The following is a 19,768-nucleotide window of genomic DNA, read 5'->3' on the forward strand; positions in this document are numbered from 1 at the left end:
TCATGAGCCCTTGTACAGTTGTCCTAGTCGCTTTTCCAAGATCTTTCGTCCTTCATCCGACCTCCACACTTCTTCCGAGGGTGCTCCTTTCACAACATCCCAGGCGACCAACTCGTCTGTCACCTTTGTCAAGTCTTCCTGCTTCCGCTCCCAGTCCTTGTCCTTTTTCAAATGCACCCCAGAAGTGATCACAACAAGAGGAACGCTGCGATCCTGAATGTTGCGGGCGCTGATAACCTCGTTCTTGGTTAATGAATCGGCTACCAGGTTTTCCTGCAGCTTATTCTTGATGAACTTGCCACCCTGGTAGGAGGATTTGCCAAAGACGCGATCTTCCTTGGTGCGACCCTTGAACAAAGCTCCTGCCAGGCGATCGAGGCCAAGCGGGGATATGATGCCACGGCCCCACAGAATGAACCCACGACCAGGACCACCGACTTTGTAGAGGAGGTCTTCGTGTAGGCCATCGATGAACATCATGCCTCTGATATCACGGGGGTGTCGAGCAGAGAAGACTCTGCTGTAGACACTTCCAATGCCCGCAGAGACTAGAATCCAGGGGCCTTCCTCACCAGCAATGGCGAGCGCCTCAGAGATTGCATCTGCAGACATCCCAGCCGAATGTGGAGATGGCGCATTATCGGACCATGCGATGCCAGGTCGATCCCAGTAGCAGTAACGGTCGATAGTCCCGTTCATCCACGCATCAAAAACCCACCCCTCGAAGCTGTCTTCCACAGGCATGTATCCTCCCTCAAGCAGGACAGTGGGCTTCGGCTTGCCGTCTGCGTCAAAGGTCTTGTTGCCAATGCAAGCAAAGTGCACGGCGTATTTGTCACCATCCACCAAATACCGATGGCCCGGAGCGGGTAGGGTAGCGTCCCTCGAGCGCAATACCAGGACGGCAGTAAGCAAGACAACAATGATCACGTAGACGGCCATCAGTACGGTTGCGGTCAAGACAGCACACCATTCTCTAAGAGAACGACGCGTCTCCTGGCGACCCGTAAGGCGTACTTCCTCTTCCGCTTTCCCCCATTGAACGGTCCTGTTCGTCACGACATTGTATAGGCCGATCAAAGCAGCCCATATCACTGAGGCAACCCCGATCCAGCCCTCCTCAAGTCTAATACGAGGTACCGCGAGGATAATGATCATGTCGATCAACAAGATGACAGAAATTGCCATGCTCAGAACGCTCATGGCAGTGGATGGGGTGGCAAAGAACAGAAGAGCCGTCAGAATATTGCCAATGGTGAGGGTGGTCCAGGCGACGTCAAAGAAGCCGGAGCCTCTCGAGTTGAAATGTGGAGGACTGACGAAGATGGAGATGAAGAGCAAGGTCCACCACAGGCAGGTGATCATCAAGAAGACGACCTCGAGCCATCGTAACGCCCTCACTGAGAAGAGGTTGTAAGGTGATACCTGAGGGAGAATGAGCTTCCTGATGGGTTGCACAGTTCATAGCGACTTACAGCAGGGTCGTCGGGACTGAGATAGCCAGGGCCACGATCGCGGCGTGGCAATAGTCGTGTTCTTTCATTGGCATCGTCCGAAGGTCCGCCCGACTGGGGATGGGATGCGGTGGCTGCGGCACTGTCTTCATCCTCCTCTTGAGGGGGGTGGCCGTTGTCCTTCTTGTTGCTTCCCCACAGAGAGACCATGGTGACCAATCTAGGTCAGTCCACGCAGTTGTATAGAGAAAGGGCTGAAACTGGCAAGGCTCGAGGTTCGTCCGTAATATCACGAGGCGTGGCGATTTGAACAGGAACGTGAGAGTATTGCTTGACACGCTTCCATCAGGTCTCTCAGTCAAAGGGTGGCTGCGATGAAAGAGAGAGAAAAACATTAGCTTGAAGCTTGAGAGGCCCCGTGTGATGCTCACGACGTCATGGAACCTTGGAACCTCAACTGCGGGATTCGCTTCCCTGAGATCGTCAACAGCTGCCGCAGCTGGAGCTACCACTGATCAGCATCTTGATCTCTCGCTTCTCAGCCAATTGTTGCAGCAAGTGATTCGTCATTGGGATGTTGAGCGTTTGCTCTCTTAACTCTTAATAGCCCGAGCCATTGTGTCGAGGGTTGTTTGGCATGGGCAATTCGCCGAGTGAGAGACAGCTGCAATGCAATAGCCACCGGTCTAGAAGAGTCCACCAAAACTCCTGGTTTCTCTCTGTCCGCTCTCCCCTCCATAACTGCGCCTGGCCAACAGCACTCACTCGTTCCCGCTCATCCTTGCTACTGGACATTTCACCACACCACACATCACAAGACACCGCCACACACCCCTCCCGCCGCACCCTCCCCATCCATCCCCTAGTCACTTGCATGAGCCACACCTTATTCGTCCCTTTTATCAAAAGTCTTCCCGAGTCCATGAATCCAAGTGACAGCCTTGTCTTGACTTTCGACGATCCGTAATGAGTCATCTGCAAAAGTCCTTTGCCCGAGCACGCTTGTCTCATCTGCCTCCAGAGCCACCGACCCCGGTAGACGAGCAAGAGGAAGAAGGCGATGATTTGACGGCCTTGAGGCCAGGGTCACCAAATGATTCGTCTTCCTCGGCCTCTTCAACTTCCTCCACCGGCACCATCGTCCCGTCGCCCAGCCGGAACCTGTTTGAGAAACCAAGAAGGTAATATGAGTTGCCTATGTCCCAGTCCGGACCAAGACAGCCACTGACCAATATGATAGCGCTGCCATCAAATCTCGTAACGCACCACTTCCTTGGGATGACTTCTTTACTCAAGACCTCGCTTTCGATCAGAAAACACCCTCGGAGACAATCCACCATCACGTCTATCTAACTCCTCCATCAGCTTCCGGCCCTCTTATCGTCACCCATCATGGAGCTGGCTCGTCGGGCTTGTCATTTGCTGCCTTCACGGTGGAAGTGCTGAAGATCCTTCCCAATGCTGGTGTTCTCTCACTAGATGCCCGGGGACATGGGCAGACGACCACGACGACTTTGTCTGGTAGCTCGCCACCGTCTCAAGACCTCAGCTTAACTACCCTCGCAGAGGATGTTGCATTCGTTGTCAATGCTGTCAAAGCATATATGAAGTGGTCGACTTTGCCAGATATTGTGTTGATCGGACACAGTCTGGGAGGTGCCGTCGTGACCGAAGTGGCTCACGAGAGGCTTCTCGGCAACACCTTGCTAGCATACGGTGTCCTCGACGTCGTAGAAGGTTCGGCCATGGACGCTCTGAAAAGCATGGACACATATCTCTCCACTAGACCGAAATCCTTTCCTTCACTTGCTTCGGGCATCGAGTGGCACACTAAATCTCGAACGATCCGGAATACCACCTCGGCTCGAGTATCAGTTCCGTCGCTGCTTCAAGAGTCCAAAACAACTAAAGGTACATGGTACTGGCGGACAGATCTAGCTGCTACAAAACCCTTCTGGGAAGACTGGTTTATCGGTTTGTCCAAGAAGTTTCTGGAGTCCCGTGGAGGTAAACTCCTCCTGCTGGCGGGGACCGACCGACTTGACAAGGAACTCACGATTGGGCAGATGCAAGGTAGGCCATGCATTGAAATCATCTAACGCTCTCCTGGCTATTAGCTTCTTCAAAGCACATGTTGACACCGCACAGGGAAATACCAGCTCCAAGTGTTTCCCGAGGCCGGCCATTTTATACAGGAAGACCAACCCGCCAAAACCGCTCAGGTTGTGGCGGATTTCTACAAAAGAAATGACCGTACCGGACTCGTCCTGCCCCCCAAGGTAGACGACTTGATCAGGCAGGGGAAGTTGAAACCCGCTGGCATGAAATGAGTTCACTGCTGTAGGTCAAAAGAGAAAGGGGAGGGGGCTTCAAGGTTGTTGGCAATTAATATATGACTCTTTAATGCTCACGGTCTTCCGTCTCTCTCTCCAGTCCTGAGCTCGCGGCCCCAGAAACTTGTTGGGATCTTATCTACATTGATAGAGCTAGGTATATAAAATAGTGGTCGAAACATAGGCCTTTCATCACGGTTCGCTGCTCATTGACACAAATTTAAGACGCACAAGAAGACATAAACATGAATCAAGCGAGTGAGTGCTTTGGATCTCTTCATAAACCTACCTACCAAAGGGTTATACCGAAAGGTATACTCCGTACATACATACATGCACACATCACTCTTCACCTTCTTCTACCCTTCATCCTTCCACCGCTCTTTTTGTTATTGTTGTTGTTCTTATTCTTCCCCTTTCCCTTTTCCTTCATCATCTTCTTCGCCGCCTCCTCGCTGCCCTTCCCCTTCCTCCACATCTTCCCCTCCTTTCTCTCTCGCGCATCGTCGAGACGCTTTCTGTCTTTATTGCTCAACTTTTTCTTCTCTGTCCGCACTTTCACAGATCCCACCCCGTTGGGCCCGTTCAACTCCATTCGCCCTTTGTTCTTGGCGTCGCGTTTCTCTTTCTCCGTCTCGAACCACGTCCTCTTGGGCCGGGCCATGATTTCAGACTCGTGCTTGATGAGGTTCTCTCCACGCGTGATTTCGGCCTCGGTGGCAGCCAAGTGCTTTTGTTCTTTCTCTTCTTTCAGGATATCCTCGATCTCTGATTCGAGATCTTCGAGCTGTCGATTCATGGCGTCGACCTCTTGGACATCCATGACTCGGGACACGACTTTGGCACCGTGTTGCCTTGCGCTCTTCACGGCCGCCTTAACCACCTTTCGATCGGGTTCGGCGGCGATTGTGCACGCACGCCCCGAGCGGCCTGCTCGGGCTGTCCGACCTACACGATGTAAATAGATCTCATGGGTCTGGGGGGCTTCGTAGTTGACGACTGTCATGACGTTTTTGATGTCGAGGCCTCGACTGGCAAGATCCGTGGCGAGAAGGTGCGAGGTCTTGCCGTCTCGAAAGGCATTGACTGCACTGATACGTTGTTCTTGAGTCATGCTTCCATGCAGTTCACCGGCCTTTAGGCCCAGTAAACCGAACACGACGCGGACACGATGAGCTTCCTTCTTCTGGCGAAAGAAGACTATAGTGCGTTCGGTAAAGAATTTCAGGCACAGCACACATAGAGTTGCCAGACGCAAGCCCTCTCGTCCTTGGCGGAGACGGACAAATTCCTGAACTAGACCCGCTGTCGTAGACCTCTTCGCATCGACGGATAAACGTACCGGACGGTTCATGCCCACTCGTACCAATTTGTCCACGCTGTCGGTCATGGTAGCAGAGAAGAGCATTGTTTGTCTTCCTTTAGGAATGGTCCTGAGGATCTCGTTCAGCTCGTCTTCAAATCCGGTTTCGAGCATTCGGTCTGCTTCGTCGAGCACCAGGATTTCAATGTTCTCGACGGCAAAGCTCGCCGAGTTACGCATGTGGTCAATGAATCTTCCTGGCGTAGCAATCACGACATCTGGTCGCTTTTTCAGGATAGTTTCTTGTTCCCGCAACGAGAAGCCACCCACGACCTGGGCGAAGGTGATATCGGTGAATCGAGCCAGTGCCGTGGCGACACTGTAGCATTGGACTGCGAGTTCGCGAGTAGGCATAAGGATGGCAACTCGGGTCGTGGGGACTTTTCTGGGCCGGTACAACAGGCGTTCAAGGATCGGGAGGAGGAACGCCGCAGTCTTGCCCGAGCCTGTCACGGCGGACCCGACCACATCTAAGCCTTGCAGTGCGACGGGAATGGCTCGGACTTGGATGGGTGTAGGGGTCGTGAACGAAAGGGCGGCCAAGCCCCGTAAGATGGGCCGCGACAGGGAGAACTGTTGGAACGAGGATGTAGATTTGATGTCGCGTTGTGTCGCTTTGTCCTCAGGAGCGAAGAACGCAGCGCGTTTAGCCTTCTCGTCAGGATCTTCCGAGATGGATGTCTGCGACTCAGCATCTGACTGATCAGAAGCTTCATCCTCGGGATGGGCGGTTGGAGATGCCACCGAGTCGCTATCAGAAGCATTGTTGTCCTCGTCCTCGTCCTCGTCCTCATCTTCTTCCTTTTCTTCCTCGTCTTCCTCATCTTCAGATTCAGCATCAGCGCCGAAGGTATCCGGTGCAAGCAGCTCATCATCTTCGAAGTCGGGCATTACTACATCCTCCTCGTCACTCCCTTCATCCCCAGCTTGTTCTTCTTCTACTTCTTCCGGAGGCTTCTTGGACCCGGTGCGGTTTGCCCTTTTCTCTGCGCGGCGAGCAATGATGTCGTCAATGTCGACACTTTTCTTCTTTTGCTCTCGATGCTTTGTGCTTGTGATATCCTCACCCCATCCGTCAAAATCTTCGAGGTCTTCTTGCACGTGGTTCGCGCCGATGTCAAACTCGAAGTCAGGATCGAGGGCACCATCGTGAACTCCAGATTCTTCTCCGCTCGCTGAGTCGTCGCCGGACGCAATGCGCTCGTCCTCTTCACTGCCCCCCCGTTGGAGCTTCTGTTTCTTGTTCTTGCGAGCAGTTTTCTTTTCTTCCCGTTTTCGCTTGGTGCTGGTGCGGAGCTCTACCGTTTCCGAGACATCTGTGTCGGGATCAGAGACAGGCAGGCTCTCGTTGTCGGAAATTGTCAGGACGAATTCGTCCTCGTCTATAACACGGGTCATTGTAGCGCAGGTCTTCGGAGTGTGGGCTGCGCTTTCTGAGATGGAGAAGTTTGACCTGCAACTTTTTTTTGTGTATGGCCGGCAGAATTTCCCAAGGCGGTGAAGATGACGGGGATTGAGCCGAGCCATTTGTCCGCCGCCCCAACGTCCGCCATCCACGAGTTAGACCAGCCTGTTCACTCTACGGATTCTGCGAGGGCCTCTCAGTGGACTACTAGGCCAATCTGACACTTGGGATTGCATATCTGGCAAACCACCTCCATCACACACTAGGTGCTTCAGTGCAAATCCGATCTGTGGCAGCAAATCAAAAGATCCACATGTTTACCAGTTGCAGGCCCCTGTCGACCAGGGAAAATCCTCCACAGCGTCTGTCCATGTCCTTCTGTGACTTTTACTTGGGAGCTATAAAAGTGCCGATGCGCTCGGTCATTCAAGGTCCTCGTAATGATGACAGGATCCCCGTAATGAACTGTTTCGAGCTGGACGGGTGGGCCATGACTAGAGGTGAGCAAGTTCCATATCACCGCCTCCAAATGCATGTGAACTTCTGGCCTTCTGCAAGGAGAGTTTTTGAGCATTTGTCCATTTCCCACCTCAGTTGCATTTTGTAAGGCAAGCCGTGGGCGAAAATGGCGTGGAACACGGGCGAAATATGGGAAGAGATGACATTTGTTGCTATGCGGCCGAGGACCTATTTGATATGTTTCTCCTGGAGCAAACAGCCATCCATCTGCTAGTTTCACATTACGAGGACGCAGGCTGCGAACTTCCCTATTGCTTGCCACAAGCACACGAATACATGATGGCTGTGCGGATACCGAGTATACAGACGTCTGATGGTATCAGTCTACATTGACCCGAAATACGGCGAAGGTCAGGCTCTGATGGGGTCGACAGTAAGTCCCATATATATACAAGTATTATTCAGCGCGCAAGTACGTGGACGCGCACGGTTGCCTCCGGAAGTCTGAGGGGTTGCTGTCGTGTAACGGGGCCCAGGGATCAAGGTTGGATTTTCTGGAAAGGTGGCTTGCAGTAGCTCCAGAAAGCACCCCTGTGCCCAAGCCCGCCATTGTCACCGCTTCTTTGCATGCATCGAGAGTCGCATTAACTGTCGGCGTTCTGGATGCGGTTTGCCTCAAAATCGGTCTGAGATTTCGAGGCCAAGGGCACCGAGAATCGAGCCTTGCGAATGTGGCCTGGACAAAGAAACGCAGATCACAATTTGATCGTCGATGTTCGCTAAGGCTGGATCTTCACGTCTAGAACATGTCCTCTTGAAGGGCAGGTCCAGAAAAGCCCGTTTCGAGGCCCAGGGAGCCACAAGAGTCCCCTTGATGCAACGAGGCGGGTCCAGCTGAGGTGATCGCAAGGAGTCGCGGATTCACGGTGCCTCTCTTTGCTTCGACTACGCATGGAGTGGAAGTCAAACGAGGAAAATGGCTCAACAAGCCAGGTGTTGATGGAGCCCAGGTACCTCCTATGCTTCGCCCGTTCGTATTGTTGCTCCGGTTGAGCACATTGCAGCGCGGGTTTGCTGGCGGAGATGATCCACGAATCCAAGAGAGAAGGACACCCCCAGGAGCTTTTGCATTTCCGCCAGAATTCCAGCAAATGCTCTCGCATTGCACGATATCGACAAATGTAGAACAGGCCAGCGCCACAAAGGGCTCGGACGTCCCCACTCCCACAGACGGGTTACGGGTAAAGAAGGTTAGAAAGGCAGCGAGGCAGCTGGCGAGGGGTGGATAGGTCGATAGTGGTTCGAACCTCCAGGGCTGTCCCATGTCAACAGCGTGGCATGGCACGGCGGAACCGGGGCCCTTCGATGGCGTTAGCGGACGGGAGGGATGATGAGGCCTTCCTCTCTCTTCCCTCTTTCGAGTCTCGACGTGCATCAAACCTCCACCCCCCTCGAAGGGAGTCATTGTCCAGCCCACGCTTTGTTTGAGCCCCTCCTTCGACAAGTCGAGTATCAGCCTGCCTACTCAGAATCCACTAGGTTATCGTGGATTATCCCTCAAACGTTATCTTCCAGACCATCCCACTCTCTCTCACCCACTGGCCCTAGCGTCCTGGATCGGGATATTCCAAGCCTGGCAGGGAGAGAGGACCCTAGAGCCTATCCCAATTCTCCTTTGACTCGGATCGGGTACTGAGCAGGACATACAAATCACGGCAGTACACATGCCACGACTCTTTTAGTCAAGCTCGTCGCTGTTGGTTGAACCTTGGTCAGGAATCCCGAGTGGATCGCTTGTGGACACACACCGCTACGCTGGAGGCACAAGCAGAAACGAAACAAGTCGCCTCCCTGCTTGACGACCTGCTACTGGACCTTCTGGGCCTGCAGGGCCTAGCAGTCAAAGCGAGGATTGTCGGCTGCAATCACGTCAGTCCCGGCCGCGCAGGCTGACTGCTCTTTGTAACATAACACCACATGCAACCGACAGCCAGGCCTGTGTCGACTAAGCTGGCCGGTTTGTTGAACCTGTCTGCTTGCTCCCTGCTTGCTAGTGCTGGATACGCTCGGAGGCCACAGGCGACTGTGGAATAGCGCTGCAAGCTACACCTGGATTCCCACCAGATCCCTCCCGAAAGGTGGACGGCCCTTGCATGCGCAACTGATTCGCCCTGCGCCCTCGTTCTTGTGCCACGGCTCTTTGTTGTCATCTTTTTTTTTCTCCCTTTCGCTCGTACCCATATTTATCCTATCATCCCGCCTTCCCTCTGACCGTCTTTCTTCTCAGCATGACCCTTCCCGCAGACACTGACTGCAGTTATGGCACCGCGCGATCAGAGCCCAATGCCACCGCCTCCAGTATGTCCCGCCCCGCGCCTCGAATGAAAAGTGAAGCAGAGGGGCCGGAGAAAAATTATCTTGTTTCAGCCTTGCTAACCCACGGATAGCCTCCCAACTCGCCCGTCCTGAAGCGTTGCCGGAATTAAAAGCTCGCATCAAGGCGGGTTTGAAGACCTATCCTGATTTCCCTAAGGTAAGAAATGGTGCCTTGGTTCCCAGAGGCATTTTTGCTAAGTGGGTGTGTGAAGAAAGGCATCCTCTTCGAAGACATCCTCCCCCTCTTCGCCTCGCACACTCTCCACGAGGACTTGATTCGAGCGTTCGAACTACAGATCGTCGAATCACTCGGGCCGAACAACATCCCTGATGTGATTGTCGGTCTCGATGCGAGGGGTTTCCTCTTTGGCCCGACATTAGCCCTCCGATTCGGAGCCGGGTTTGTTCCTGTCAGGAAGGCGGGCAAACTTCCAGGCGAGATTGAAACAGCAGAGTATCAGAAGGAATATGGCACCGACACCTTTGCCATGCAGACTTCCGCTATCCAGCCCGGCCAGAAAGTCCTTGTGGTCGACGACCTGATTGCAACGGGCGGTTCGGCAGCGGCAGCGGGGACACTGGTCGAGAAATGTGGCGGCCAACTGCTCGGATATATCTTCATCATCGAGCTCACTTTCCTCAACGGTCGAAACAAGCTGAATGCCCCGGTCTTCACGCTCCTCGAGAGTCAAGAAGAATGAGCAGTGGCTCGCAACCGATGAGATGGCTAACCCGACCGTCACGATGAACGAATACCCCCCAGCGATCCCAAAACAACTCCGACCTACATACCACTGCAAAGTCCTATGCATATTGCCGACATCTCCAAGGCCGGCAGCGAACACAACATATCAAATGAGAAACGGTTCTCCTTGATTTGCTGCACATCTAGCCAGCATGCCTTTATTTTCGTGTTGTTGTTGAAAGTTTCAATTGCGTTACAGATGAAATGATTGTAAGAAGACCCTAATGTCTACACCGAGGTTGTTTCGAGCAGTCCAACACTGCTTCGAGACTTTGAAGGGTGCCCTTCTCGGACTGTGGTCGAGGGGGAAGGCAGAGATGAGACTACTCAGCCAGACGAGGTGCCCAGATATGGATCACTACAGGGCAAGGGTTTCGTCGACCCCAGCACAACGATCTATCAGTGGCGGTGGGAGATGTATCGTTGACCAGGTTCACGATACGAAATGTGTTGTTTTCTGTCAGGGGCGTTATGGCAGAGAGCATAGAGATAGACCCAAAAGCATCTTCAATGATACCAACAATTAATCAAGTTGTCGAAAGCATAGTCAGGCTATCCCTTGTTTCATCGCAGGCTGTGTTGTCCGGCAGCCTAGGTAATCTCGATAACCCTCTATGAGCAATGACTACAAGCCTAACCCAGCTCCTGTGCATAGGGTGTCTAGGTACCTGGGTGCCTACCTAGTAGGCATCTCTGGGGGCAAGTTACCCCGAAACTCGGCAAGAAGGTCGCCCAGCAAACGGGGAGCACGGGCTCGATCGAAGATGCCCACTACTTGCTCAATCACCATCCCCACCTGCGGCACCCGCAACCACCAACCACGCACCACGAGGTCCATGTTGAGGACTCGTCTGAAACTGCGTTGCATCTGGTGCTCAACTCTGGAACTTCATTACCCTCTCCCTGGGGTGGCCCGGCCTTTTTACTGTATGCTTCTGCTGTCACTCGCTTAGTTCGTCTCTTTTTCCCTTCAAACCATTTTTGCGCCAGTGCCTTCGGCATCCAGCGCCTCGGTCTGTTTCCGGGACCGTGTCTCGGTCTTCGACTTCTCGCGCCAAAACACAGGGATCGACCAATCCATGAAGGGTTGCAGCAATGTCGGGCATCCCTGAATTGGAAGAGGCCCTGCGCAAGCTCGACGAAGAGCTCGAGGAAGGAGATATCACTCGCAAAGGCTATGAAAAGAGACGGACCCTTATTCTTTCGCAGTACATCAGTTCTCCGCCGCTGAGCCTCCAACCACAACCCCAAGCCCAGTCTCGAGGACTTCGCGTACACTCCCCTGACGATAGCGATCACCCTGCCTCCAATGAAGACTCCAGAGCAGCTTCGCTTGCTGCCCTCACCGGCCGATCAGTGGGCAGCACTTCGAGGAATGGAACCATGACTGAGGGCCATCCCAGTATGACCCGGCGGGCCTCGGTGCTCAGAGATGAGTTCAACGATCCCAGGAGAAGCGTCACGCCTCAAAGTCACATTCAAAGATTCCAAGAGAGGGAAACGGGAAGTCTTCCACATGGCTCGATGTCGGGATCCTCCTTCGATGGCCGGCGCGAAACCTTTTTGACTGCCAACGACCAGTCCCGCACCGAGACGCTGCTGAGCCAGAACTACGCTTTTAATCCTGATACTCAACAAAATTATGGTGTCATCGATACTCGCAACTCTACTATGCTGGACTCGCAGCAAGGCTATTTCTCGGATTTTGCCGGTCAACAACGAGAAGACCACCAAGAGCATTATGGAGGGAATGTACACAGATACTCGCAGGGTGAGGTGACTTCGCCCACGGCCCAGGTGGCGCCGCCGTTTCTCGGTGCAGGTGAACTTGCTGGAGGTGCTGCTATCCATCAAATGCCCCTGGAGCCGCGCGAAGTGCCATTCGCCATCTGTGACCCGCATGATTCGCACATCGAGATGTCCAGATTTGAGAACATCGCCGCCGTCCTTAGACATCGGGCAAAGACAAATCCCAAGCAGGCGGCCTACTGGGTGTTGGACCAAAGGGGGAAAGAGCTCGTTTCCATCACTTGGGAGAAGCTATGCAGCCGCGCAGAAAAGGTGGCTCAGGTCATCCGCGACAAAAGCAGTCTTTATAAGGGGGACCGAGTTGCGCTGATCTACGTCGAGAATGAAATCATTGAATTTGCGGTGGCACTGCTGGGCTGCTTCATCGCCGGCGTGGTGGCTGTTCCGATCAACGACCTCAAGAATTATGCCAAATTGAACGTGGTATTGACGTCTACTCAAGCACATCTCGCCCTGACCACGGAAGCCAACCTCAAGAATTTTCAACGAGATATCACCGCCGCCAAGCTGAACTGGCCGCGAGGGGTGGAGTGGTGGAAGACCAACGAATTCGGCAGCTATCATCCCAAGAAAAAGGGCGAGGAAGTTCCCCTGGTGGTGCCGGATCTGGCCTATATTGAGTTCTCTATGGCCCCGACCGGCGACCTCCGAGGTGTCGTGATGAGCCACAAGACAATTATGCATCAAATGGCGACACTCAGTGCCATGATCACGTCGGCGACAAGCAACACCAAAGCTGACACCTTCAATCCTTCTTTGCGCGACAAGCAAGGTCACTTGATCACCGGCTCGAGACATGGCGAAATCATGCTGAGCTATCTCGATCCGAGACAGAGCATTGGTATGATCTTGGGCGTCTTGTTGAATATCTATGGCGGACACACAATGATCTACATTGATCAACGGGCCATCGAGACGCCGGGTCTGTATGCGAATCTCATCACAAAGTACAAGACAACTCTGCTCGTGGCAGATTACCCTGGGTTAAAACGTGCCGTATACAACTACCAGGCGGACCCGATGACGACGAGGAATTTCAAACGGAATTTTGAACCCAACTTCTCCAGTGTCAAGTTGTGTATGATTGACACCTTGACAGTCGACGTCGAGTTCCACGAATTACTTGCAGATCGCTGGCTGAAGCCACTCCGTAATCCCCGGGCGAGGGAGATTGTGGCCCCTATGCTCTGCTTGCCCGAACATGGTGGAATGGTGATCAGCATGAGAGACTGGCTAGGAGGAGAGGAACGCATGGGCTGCTCGCTCACCCACGAGATGGACCGTGATCAAGAAGCAGAGGAGAAGAAGGAAGAACAAAGCGCGATTACAAAATCCAGCTTCGGCAGTAGCCTCATTGGAGGAGGAACCAAGCCGTCCAAAGAACGTTCGACGGAGGACTTGGGCGAAGTACTCCTGGAGAAAGAGGCTTTGAAGACAAATGACATCGTGGTGCTGGCCATGGGCGCCGAGGCGAGAGCAAAGGCAGCGTCTTATCCGCACGCTGTCCGATGCGGCGCATTCGGATATCCCATCCCTGACGCTACCCTCGCCGTGGTTGATCCCGAATCAGGTCTGCTGTGCGCGCCAAACTCGATAGGTGAGATTTGGGTCGACTCTCCTTCACTTTCCGGAGGCTTTTGGGCGCTGCCGAAGCACACCGAAACGATCTTCCATGCTCGACCATTTTGTTTCAAAGAAGGCAACCCGACCCCAACCGCAATCGACCCCGAGTTTTTACGCACCGGTTTGCTTGGATGTGTCATAGAGGGCAAGATCTATGTCTTAGGACTGTATGAGGATCGACTCAGGCAACGGGTAGAATGGGTCGAGCACGGGTTGGCGGTGCAGGAACATCGCTATTTCTTCGTCCAGCATCTGATTCTCAGCATCATGAGAAATGTCCCCAAGATCCACGACTGCTCCGCTTTTGATTGCTTTGTCAACGATGAACATCTTCCTATTGTTCTTCTAGAATCCCCCTCGGCTTCAACGGCTCCATTGTCATCAGGCGGTCCACCACAACAGCTCGACATTGCCCTGCTGGACTCTTTGGCGGAGAAGACGATGGACGTACTGTACCAAGAGCATCACCTCCGTGTATACTGCGTCTTGATTACAGCGCCAGGGATTCTACCGCGGGTGACTAAGAACGGCCGGCGAGAAATTGGCAACATGCTTTGTCGCAAAGAATTCGACAATGGGGCACTTCCTTGTGTCCATGTTAAATTTGGTGTCGAGCGGGCTGTGAAAAATCTTCCGGTTGGGGAGGACATCAACGGTGGTATCTGGTCGGTGAATTCAAGTGCGGCAAGAAGCGACCTCCTATACGACCAGGAGACTCAGTGGTCGGGTGTCGACCCTCGCGAGGTTGTCATCGATGACCGCACGTCAACGGCGCTGAGTAATTTCACCAATATTTTTGACCTGATGCAGTGGCGGGTGGCGCGACAAGCCGACGAACTCGCATACTGCACGATCGATCAGCGAGGAAAAGAAGGGAAAGGGCTGACGTGGAAGAAGTTTGACCATAGGGTGGCAGCCGTCGCCTTGTACCTCCGGAACAAGGTCAAGGTGAAGCCCAGCGATCATCTGATTTTGATGTACACTCACTCGGAAGACTATGTGTTTGCCATATACGCATGTATGGTACTGGGAGCGATCGCTATTCCAGTTGCTCCTTTGGACGCCAACAGACTATCAGAGGATGCTCCCGCATTTCTTCACATTGTCGCTGATATGGGTGTGAAGGCCGTTCTATGCAACACTGACGTCGACCACTTATTCAAACAGAAAATCGTCTCGCAGCATCTCAAACAGTCTGCGCAGTACCTGAAAACGCATATTCCAAGCGTCTATAACACAGCGAAACCGGCAAAGCAGTCTCACGGGTGTAGAGAGCTCGGTTTGACGATCAATCGTTCTTGGATATCTCCCACGAATCCGGTGCTTATATGGACATATTGGACGCCGGATCAGCGTCGGGTCTCTGTTCAGCTGGGTCACGACACCATTCTGGGTATGTGCAAGGTCCAGAAGGAGACGTGCCAAATGACCAGCTCGAAACCGGTGCTCGCCTGTGTGCGAAGTACGATCGGCATAGGGTTTCTTCATACCGTCCTCATGGGCGTGTACAACGGCAGCACCACTTATCTGATCTCGCCGCTCGACTTTGCGCAGAATCCTGGCTCGCTGTTTCAGGCGTTGTCCCGGTACAAAGTCAAAGATACGTATGCGACCAGCCAAATGCTGGATTTTGCCATGGGTCACGTCGTCGGCAAAGGTTTCTCCCTGCACGAGTTGAAGAATCTCATGGTGACGACCGAGTCGAGACCTCGTCTTGATTTGTTCTCGAAGGCTAGGCTCCATTTCGCTCAGACAGGACTCGAACGGACCGCCATCAACACGATATATGCACACGTCCTCAACCCCATGATCGCGTCCCGGAGTTACATGTCAATCGAACCAATCGAGCTCTGGCTTGACGTGCGTGCCCTGAGAAGAGGTCTCATCTATCCGGTCGACCCAGACACCGATCCGACCGCTCTGTGTGTCCAAGATTCGGGCATGGTACCGGTTTCTACCCGCATCGCCGTGGTTAATCCGGAAACCTGTCAACTATGTCATGTGGGGGAATTTGGCGAAATCTGGGTTCAGTCGGAAGCGTGCGCAAAATCCTTCTACATGTCGAAACAGGTGTTTGACGAAGAACGGTTCAATGGACGCATCTTGGGCGGGGATCCAAATGCAACCTATGTCCGAACAGGGGATCTGGGATTTCTGCACAATGTCACCCGACCTATTGGACCGGGCGGGCAGCCTGTGGAGATGCAAATATTGTTCGTGCTGGGCAGCATTGGCGAGACGTTTGAAGTTAACGGTCTCAACCACTTCCCGATCGACATCGAGAGCACCATCGAAAAGTGTCATCGAAACATTACTCCCGGTGGGTGTGCTGTCTTTCAGGCCGGTGGTATGGTTGTTGTGCTGGTCGAAGTCTTCCGAAAATCATATATGGCGTCGATTGTGCCAGTTATCGTCAATGCCGTCCTCCATGAGCATCAAATTATTGTCGATATTGTGGCGTTTGTGGGCGATGGGGATTTCCCCAGAAGCAGATTGTCGGAGAAGCAGAGAGGCAAGATCCTGGCTTCGTGGGTGACGCGAAAGCTACGCACCATTGCTCAGTTCGGCATTCGAGACGGCGATGGAGCCGAGGGGCAGATGTCTTCCGCACCTGGTGAACGCAAAGCTCCCAGTATGGTGAGCAAAACTCTCTCCGTGAATCAACCAGATCAGCGGCGTGCCTCGATCGCGTCGGAGTCTCGGGGAAATGGCCAAGGAGACAGAATCTCCAATCGATCGAGCATCGTGCCAGAACTGCCCTTCTCGTTGCCCCCGAACCATTATCAGATTGACCCGACCGGCCTCTACGACCCCGGCGCATCCGATAGCAAGCAAACTGGAGTATCGCTCAGCGACAAACCTTATACTCTTCCGGAAGGAGTAGTTGAGATGCCAACGAGTAACTTCGACGACATGGACGAGACCTCCAATCCCTACCTTACGGACGAGAAATTCTTCGACCCGAACGCCGACCCAGACCAACAACTTGACGACTACACGCCTCAAGGCTCGCAACTGGACCTCGCGCGGGGAGGACCGCCCAAGCTATCGCTGGTCAACCCGAATGAGTATTCGGTGCACGGCAGCAACGACAATACCCCGACCTCGTACACGGCAACCGCCACGCCGACATCCGCCATCCCGAACGCATTGAGATCCCCCGTGGAGCACCGTCTGGACAGCCCCTATGAAGACCAAGGCAACCCATTCCGAAACTCCATCCCCGCGTCGGTGCCCAGCTTTGATTTCATCACCCACTCAGTGTCCTCGCCGTCGGCGGCGACCAGAAACCCTGTGTCGGCCCGAGAGCAAATGGCCAGTGCCAGCGCGGCCTTCAACAAGGTGACCTCTCCCACGCCGGCCAGTCCCACTACCACCGGCGGCCGTGCGCTTCTTCCTAGCCAGCAAGCGCGATACCCCAACTACGGCGCGAATTCCAAGCCCCTGCCGCGCCGACAGTCAAGCGACCATTCGTACGAAGTCAAGGATCTGCCGCAGGAGGCGTTGACCTATGCTGCGTCGACGCACAGCCGCAGATCTGGGTCGTCGACGTACCTGGGGGACCAGAACCCGGATTCCAATTCGCTACATGCCAGTGACGGACGGCAGAGCGTGGACATGCGTAGCTATCCGCCAAGCATCCGGAGGAGGTATGACGGGAGTGGCTATGATGGATTTGATTATTGATCGGCGTCGGGGCCGGTGATGGTGTGATATAGTGTGACTTGTGGTACTATTGGTTAAAGGAGTAACAGGGCAGTAAAAGTTGGCCATCAGAGACGACCGTATGATAATGCAGCATGACCATGAGCAGTATAGGATTGTTCCTGGGCGAAAAAGACATCCAATTGCCGAAGATGAGGTGTTCTGTTCTATATTGGAGAATATACCTCACCATTCGATCGCCGCCACATCGGGTTCTTCTCGCTTTTGCCTTTTCCCCCGCATGTTCGCCGTCAGCTCGATTGCCGCGGCAAGGGCGGGGAACTTCGCTTGAACCCAGGCAGAATCCCCCGCTTCTCCGAGCGTGGTTCGAGTGATGTGGGAGTCGAGGAGAGGAGAGGAGAGGAGAGAGGAGAGAAGTGGCACGGACCCAGCAAGTGGGAACGAAGCCACGAGAAGAGAAAGACGAAGAAGACGAAGAACAACATCTTACGGGTTTCATATACTGGATCTATTGTTCTCTCTACATCTTCGATATCTCACTCATCACGTCCTTAAGCGAGACGTCGACCCTTGCCCGAGCAGCAGCAGTCCACGCATCCATTGCATTTGCATATCGTTGAACGACATCTCGGTTGTCAAGCCCAGTTTCTGTTCTATTCTCCCCCCTCTTGCCTCTCACCACTCGCACTAGGTTCCAACCCTGGTCCAAACACTGCCAGAGAAGCTGAGATCGACGTCGTCGTCATCACCACCATTGCCAATATGCCTCCAGCTACCATGCGTGCCGTTGTCCTGAAGGGCAACTTCCATGTAAGTTGCTGAGACGCCATGATCCATGTGCTCGGTCTGCGAGACGAACTCTTGGGATTTTTGGGTCCTTGCTTGTCATTCGCTCGAGATGGCTGCCGAGAACTGCATTCGACAACTGACCGGCTCTGGTATTAGGTCGAAGTCGAAGATAGACCCTATCCGAAGCTCCAGAAACCCACTGACGCCGTGCTCAAAGTCACGTCGACTGCTCTCTGCGTGAGTATTCCGTCCATCTGTTACTTCCCCTTGACTCTCCCATGCCTGAGAGACCGTTGACGGGTTCTTCCCTCCCGGCACGGTGAACCAAATCCCCTTCACTAACCATACACACTCTCTGGTTTCTCTATCTAGGGCTCCGACCTCCACTTCTACCGTGGCCACCTGAAGTGCCCGCCGAACTTCGTGTGTGGACACGAATTCGTGGGCACCATCGCCGAGAAGGGCGACGCCGTCACCAACTTCCAGATTGGCGACAAGGTCGTCGTGCCCTTTTACACCGCCTGCCAGGAATGCTACTACTGCGTGCGTGGCCAGGCCAGTCGCTGCGTCAACGGTGAACTGTTTGGCAATTCGGTCCCCGCCAACACCGTCGACGGGGGCCAGGCCGAGTACGTGCGCGTGCCATTGGCGAATACGACCCTGGTCAAAGCCCCGACCGGTGAGTGAACGGCAGGGGTCGTTCAAAACCTCTATTCCGTCCCACCGGACTTGTTTATTGATGTTGTGTGTGCTCTGGCCAGGAATCCCCGAGGAAATGCTCGTGCTCATGGCCGACATCTTCCCGACGGGCTACTTCGCGGCGTCGCGGTTCCTGAAGAACCTGCCGCAGCGCGACCGCGACGAGTTCACCACGGTGGTGATCGGGTGCGGGCCCGTGGGCATCTGCGCCATCACCTGCGCGCTGACCATGGTCAAGACGGTGTATGCGATCGACTCGGTGCCGGAGCGGCTGGCGGAGGCCGAAAAGATCGGCGCCATCCCCATCAACCTCAACGACAACCCCGTCGAGAAGATCAAGGCGGCTAGCGGCGGGCGCGGCGCGGACGTCGTGCTCGAGGTGGTCGGCCACACGGACGCCTTCATGCTGGCCTTCGACATGATCCGACCCTTTGGCCAGATCTCGTCCATCGGCGTGCACACGGAGCCGATCCCGCTCAACGGCCTGCTGTGCTACGGCAAGAACGTGACCATGGCCTTTGGCCGGTGCCCTGTGCGCAGCATCTTCGAGGATGCCCTCGCCATCTTGGTCCAGGAGCAGAAGAAGGTCGCCTTCCTGTGCGGCCGCACCATGTCCCTCGAGGACGCGCCCCAGGCGTACAAGGACTTTGAGGCTCGCAAGGTCCACAAGATCGTCTTCAAGATGCCGGGCGAGCAGACCGGTCAGGCTATTGCGGATAAGGTGTAAAAAAAGGTGGATGGAATGGTGGAGGGAGGGAGAGAGGGATGATGCCTCCCCTGAACGCCAGTGGATGACCTTGCCAGTCGAAGAAGGGGGGGGATTGTTAGGATAGTCATTGATATGGCCATCATCATCACCACCACCACTACCACCACTGCTTATCATAGCTGTCAATCAAAGCCCCCAGTGATGGAACTCCATATACTGTATGTGTGTGTTCCAGGACCGGAAGCTGGGGATAGTAGCAACTATTCAACCTGGTCAAAAGGTCCTTCTTCCTTTCTCTTGTCGTTTACATGTCGAGATCGTTCTAATTATTGACTCGT

General features: G+C 54.1%; 5 protein-coding genes across 5 annotated transcripts; 3 read left to right on the forward strand and 2 right to left on the reverse strand.

Moving 5' to 3' along the window:
• On the reverse strand, nt 1-1,664 carry AYL99_06855 (hypothetical protein; the record flags this gene model as incomplete). The annotated part of the gene is made up of 2 exons (XM_018838364.1): nt 1-1,425; nt 1,476-1,664. 2 exons carry the CDS (start codon nt 1,662-1,664, stop codon nt 1-3), a joined length of 1,614 nt encoding a protein of 537 aa, XP_018692924.1.
• A 756-nt stretch (nt 1,665-2,420) lies between these two features.
• AYL99_06856 (hypothetical protein) lies at nt 2,421-3,784 on the forward strand (the record flags this gene model as incomplete). The annotated part of the gene is made up of 3 exons (XM_018838365.1): nt 2,421-2,635; nt 2,695-3,527; nt 3,603-3,784. The coding sequence occupies 3 exons, from the start codon at nt 2,421-2,423 to the stop codon at nt 3,782-3,784; spliced, it is 1,230 nt and encodes a 409-aa protein (XP_018692925.1).
• Nucleotides 3,785-4,136: 352 nt separating this feature from the next.
• Nucleotides 4,137-6,548, reverse strand: AYL99_06857 (hypothetical protein; the record flags this gene model as incomplete). The annotated part of the gene is made up of 1 exon (XM_018838366.1): nt 4,137-6,548. The coding sequence occupies one exon, from the start codon at nt 6,546-6,548 to the stop codon at nt 4,137-4,139; it is 2,412 nt and encodes an 803-aa protein (XP_018692926.1).
• Nucleotides 6,549-9,302: 2,754 nt separating this feature from the next.
• On the forward strand, nt 9,303-10,091 carry AYL99_06858 (adenine phosphoribosyltransferase; the record flags this gene model as incomplete). The annotated part of the gene is made up of 3 exons (XM_018838367.1): nt 9,303-9,372; nt 9,462-9,547; nt 9,603-10,091. The coding sequence occupies 3 exons, from the start codon at nt 9,303-9,305 to the stop codon at nt 10,089-10,091; spliced, it is 645 nt and encodes a 214-aa protein (XP_018692927.1).
• Nucleotides 10,092-11,230: 1,139 nt separating this feature from the next.
• AYL99_06859 (hypothetical protein) lies at nt 11,231-19,448 on the forward strand (the record flags this gene model as incomplete). The annotated part of the gene is made up of 5 exons (XM_018838368.1): nt 11,231-17,189; nt 17,925-18,043; nt 18,179-18,259; nt 18,395-18,701; nt 18,784-19,448. The coding sequence occupies 5 exons, from the start codon at nt 11,231-11,233 to the stop codon at nt 19,446-19,448; spliced, it is 7,131 nt and encodes a 2,376-aa protein (XP_018692928.1).
• Between the last annotated feature and the right edge of the window lie 320 nt (nt 19,449-19,768).

Source organism: Fonsecaea erecta (assembly GCF_001651985.1).
Source record: "Fonsecaea erecta strain CBS 125763 chromosome Unknown Scaff5, whole genome shotgun sequence".
Lineage (NCBI taxonomy): Eukaryota > Fungi > Ascomycota > Eurotiomycetes > Chaetothyriales > Herpotrichiellaceae > Fonsecaea > Fonsecaea erecta.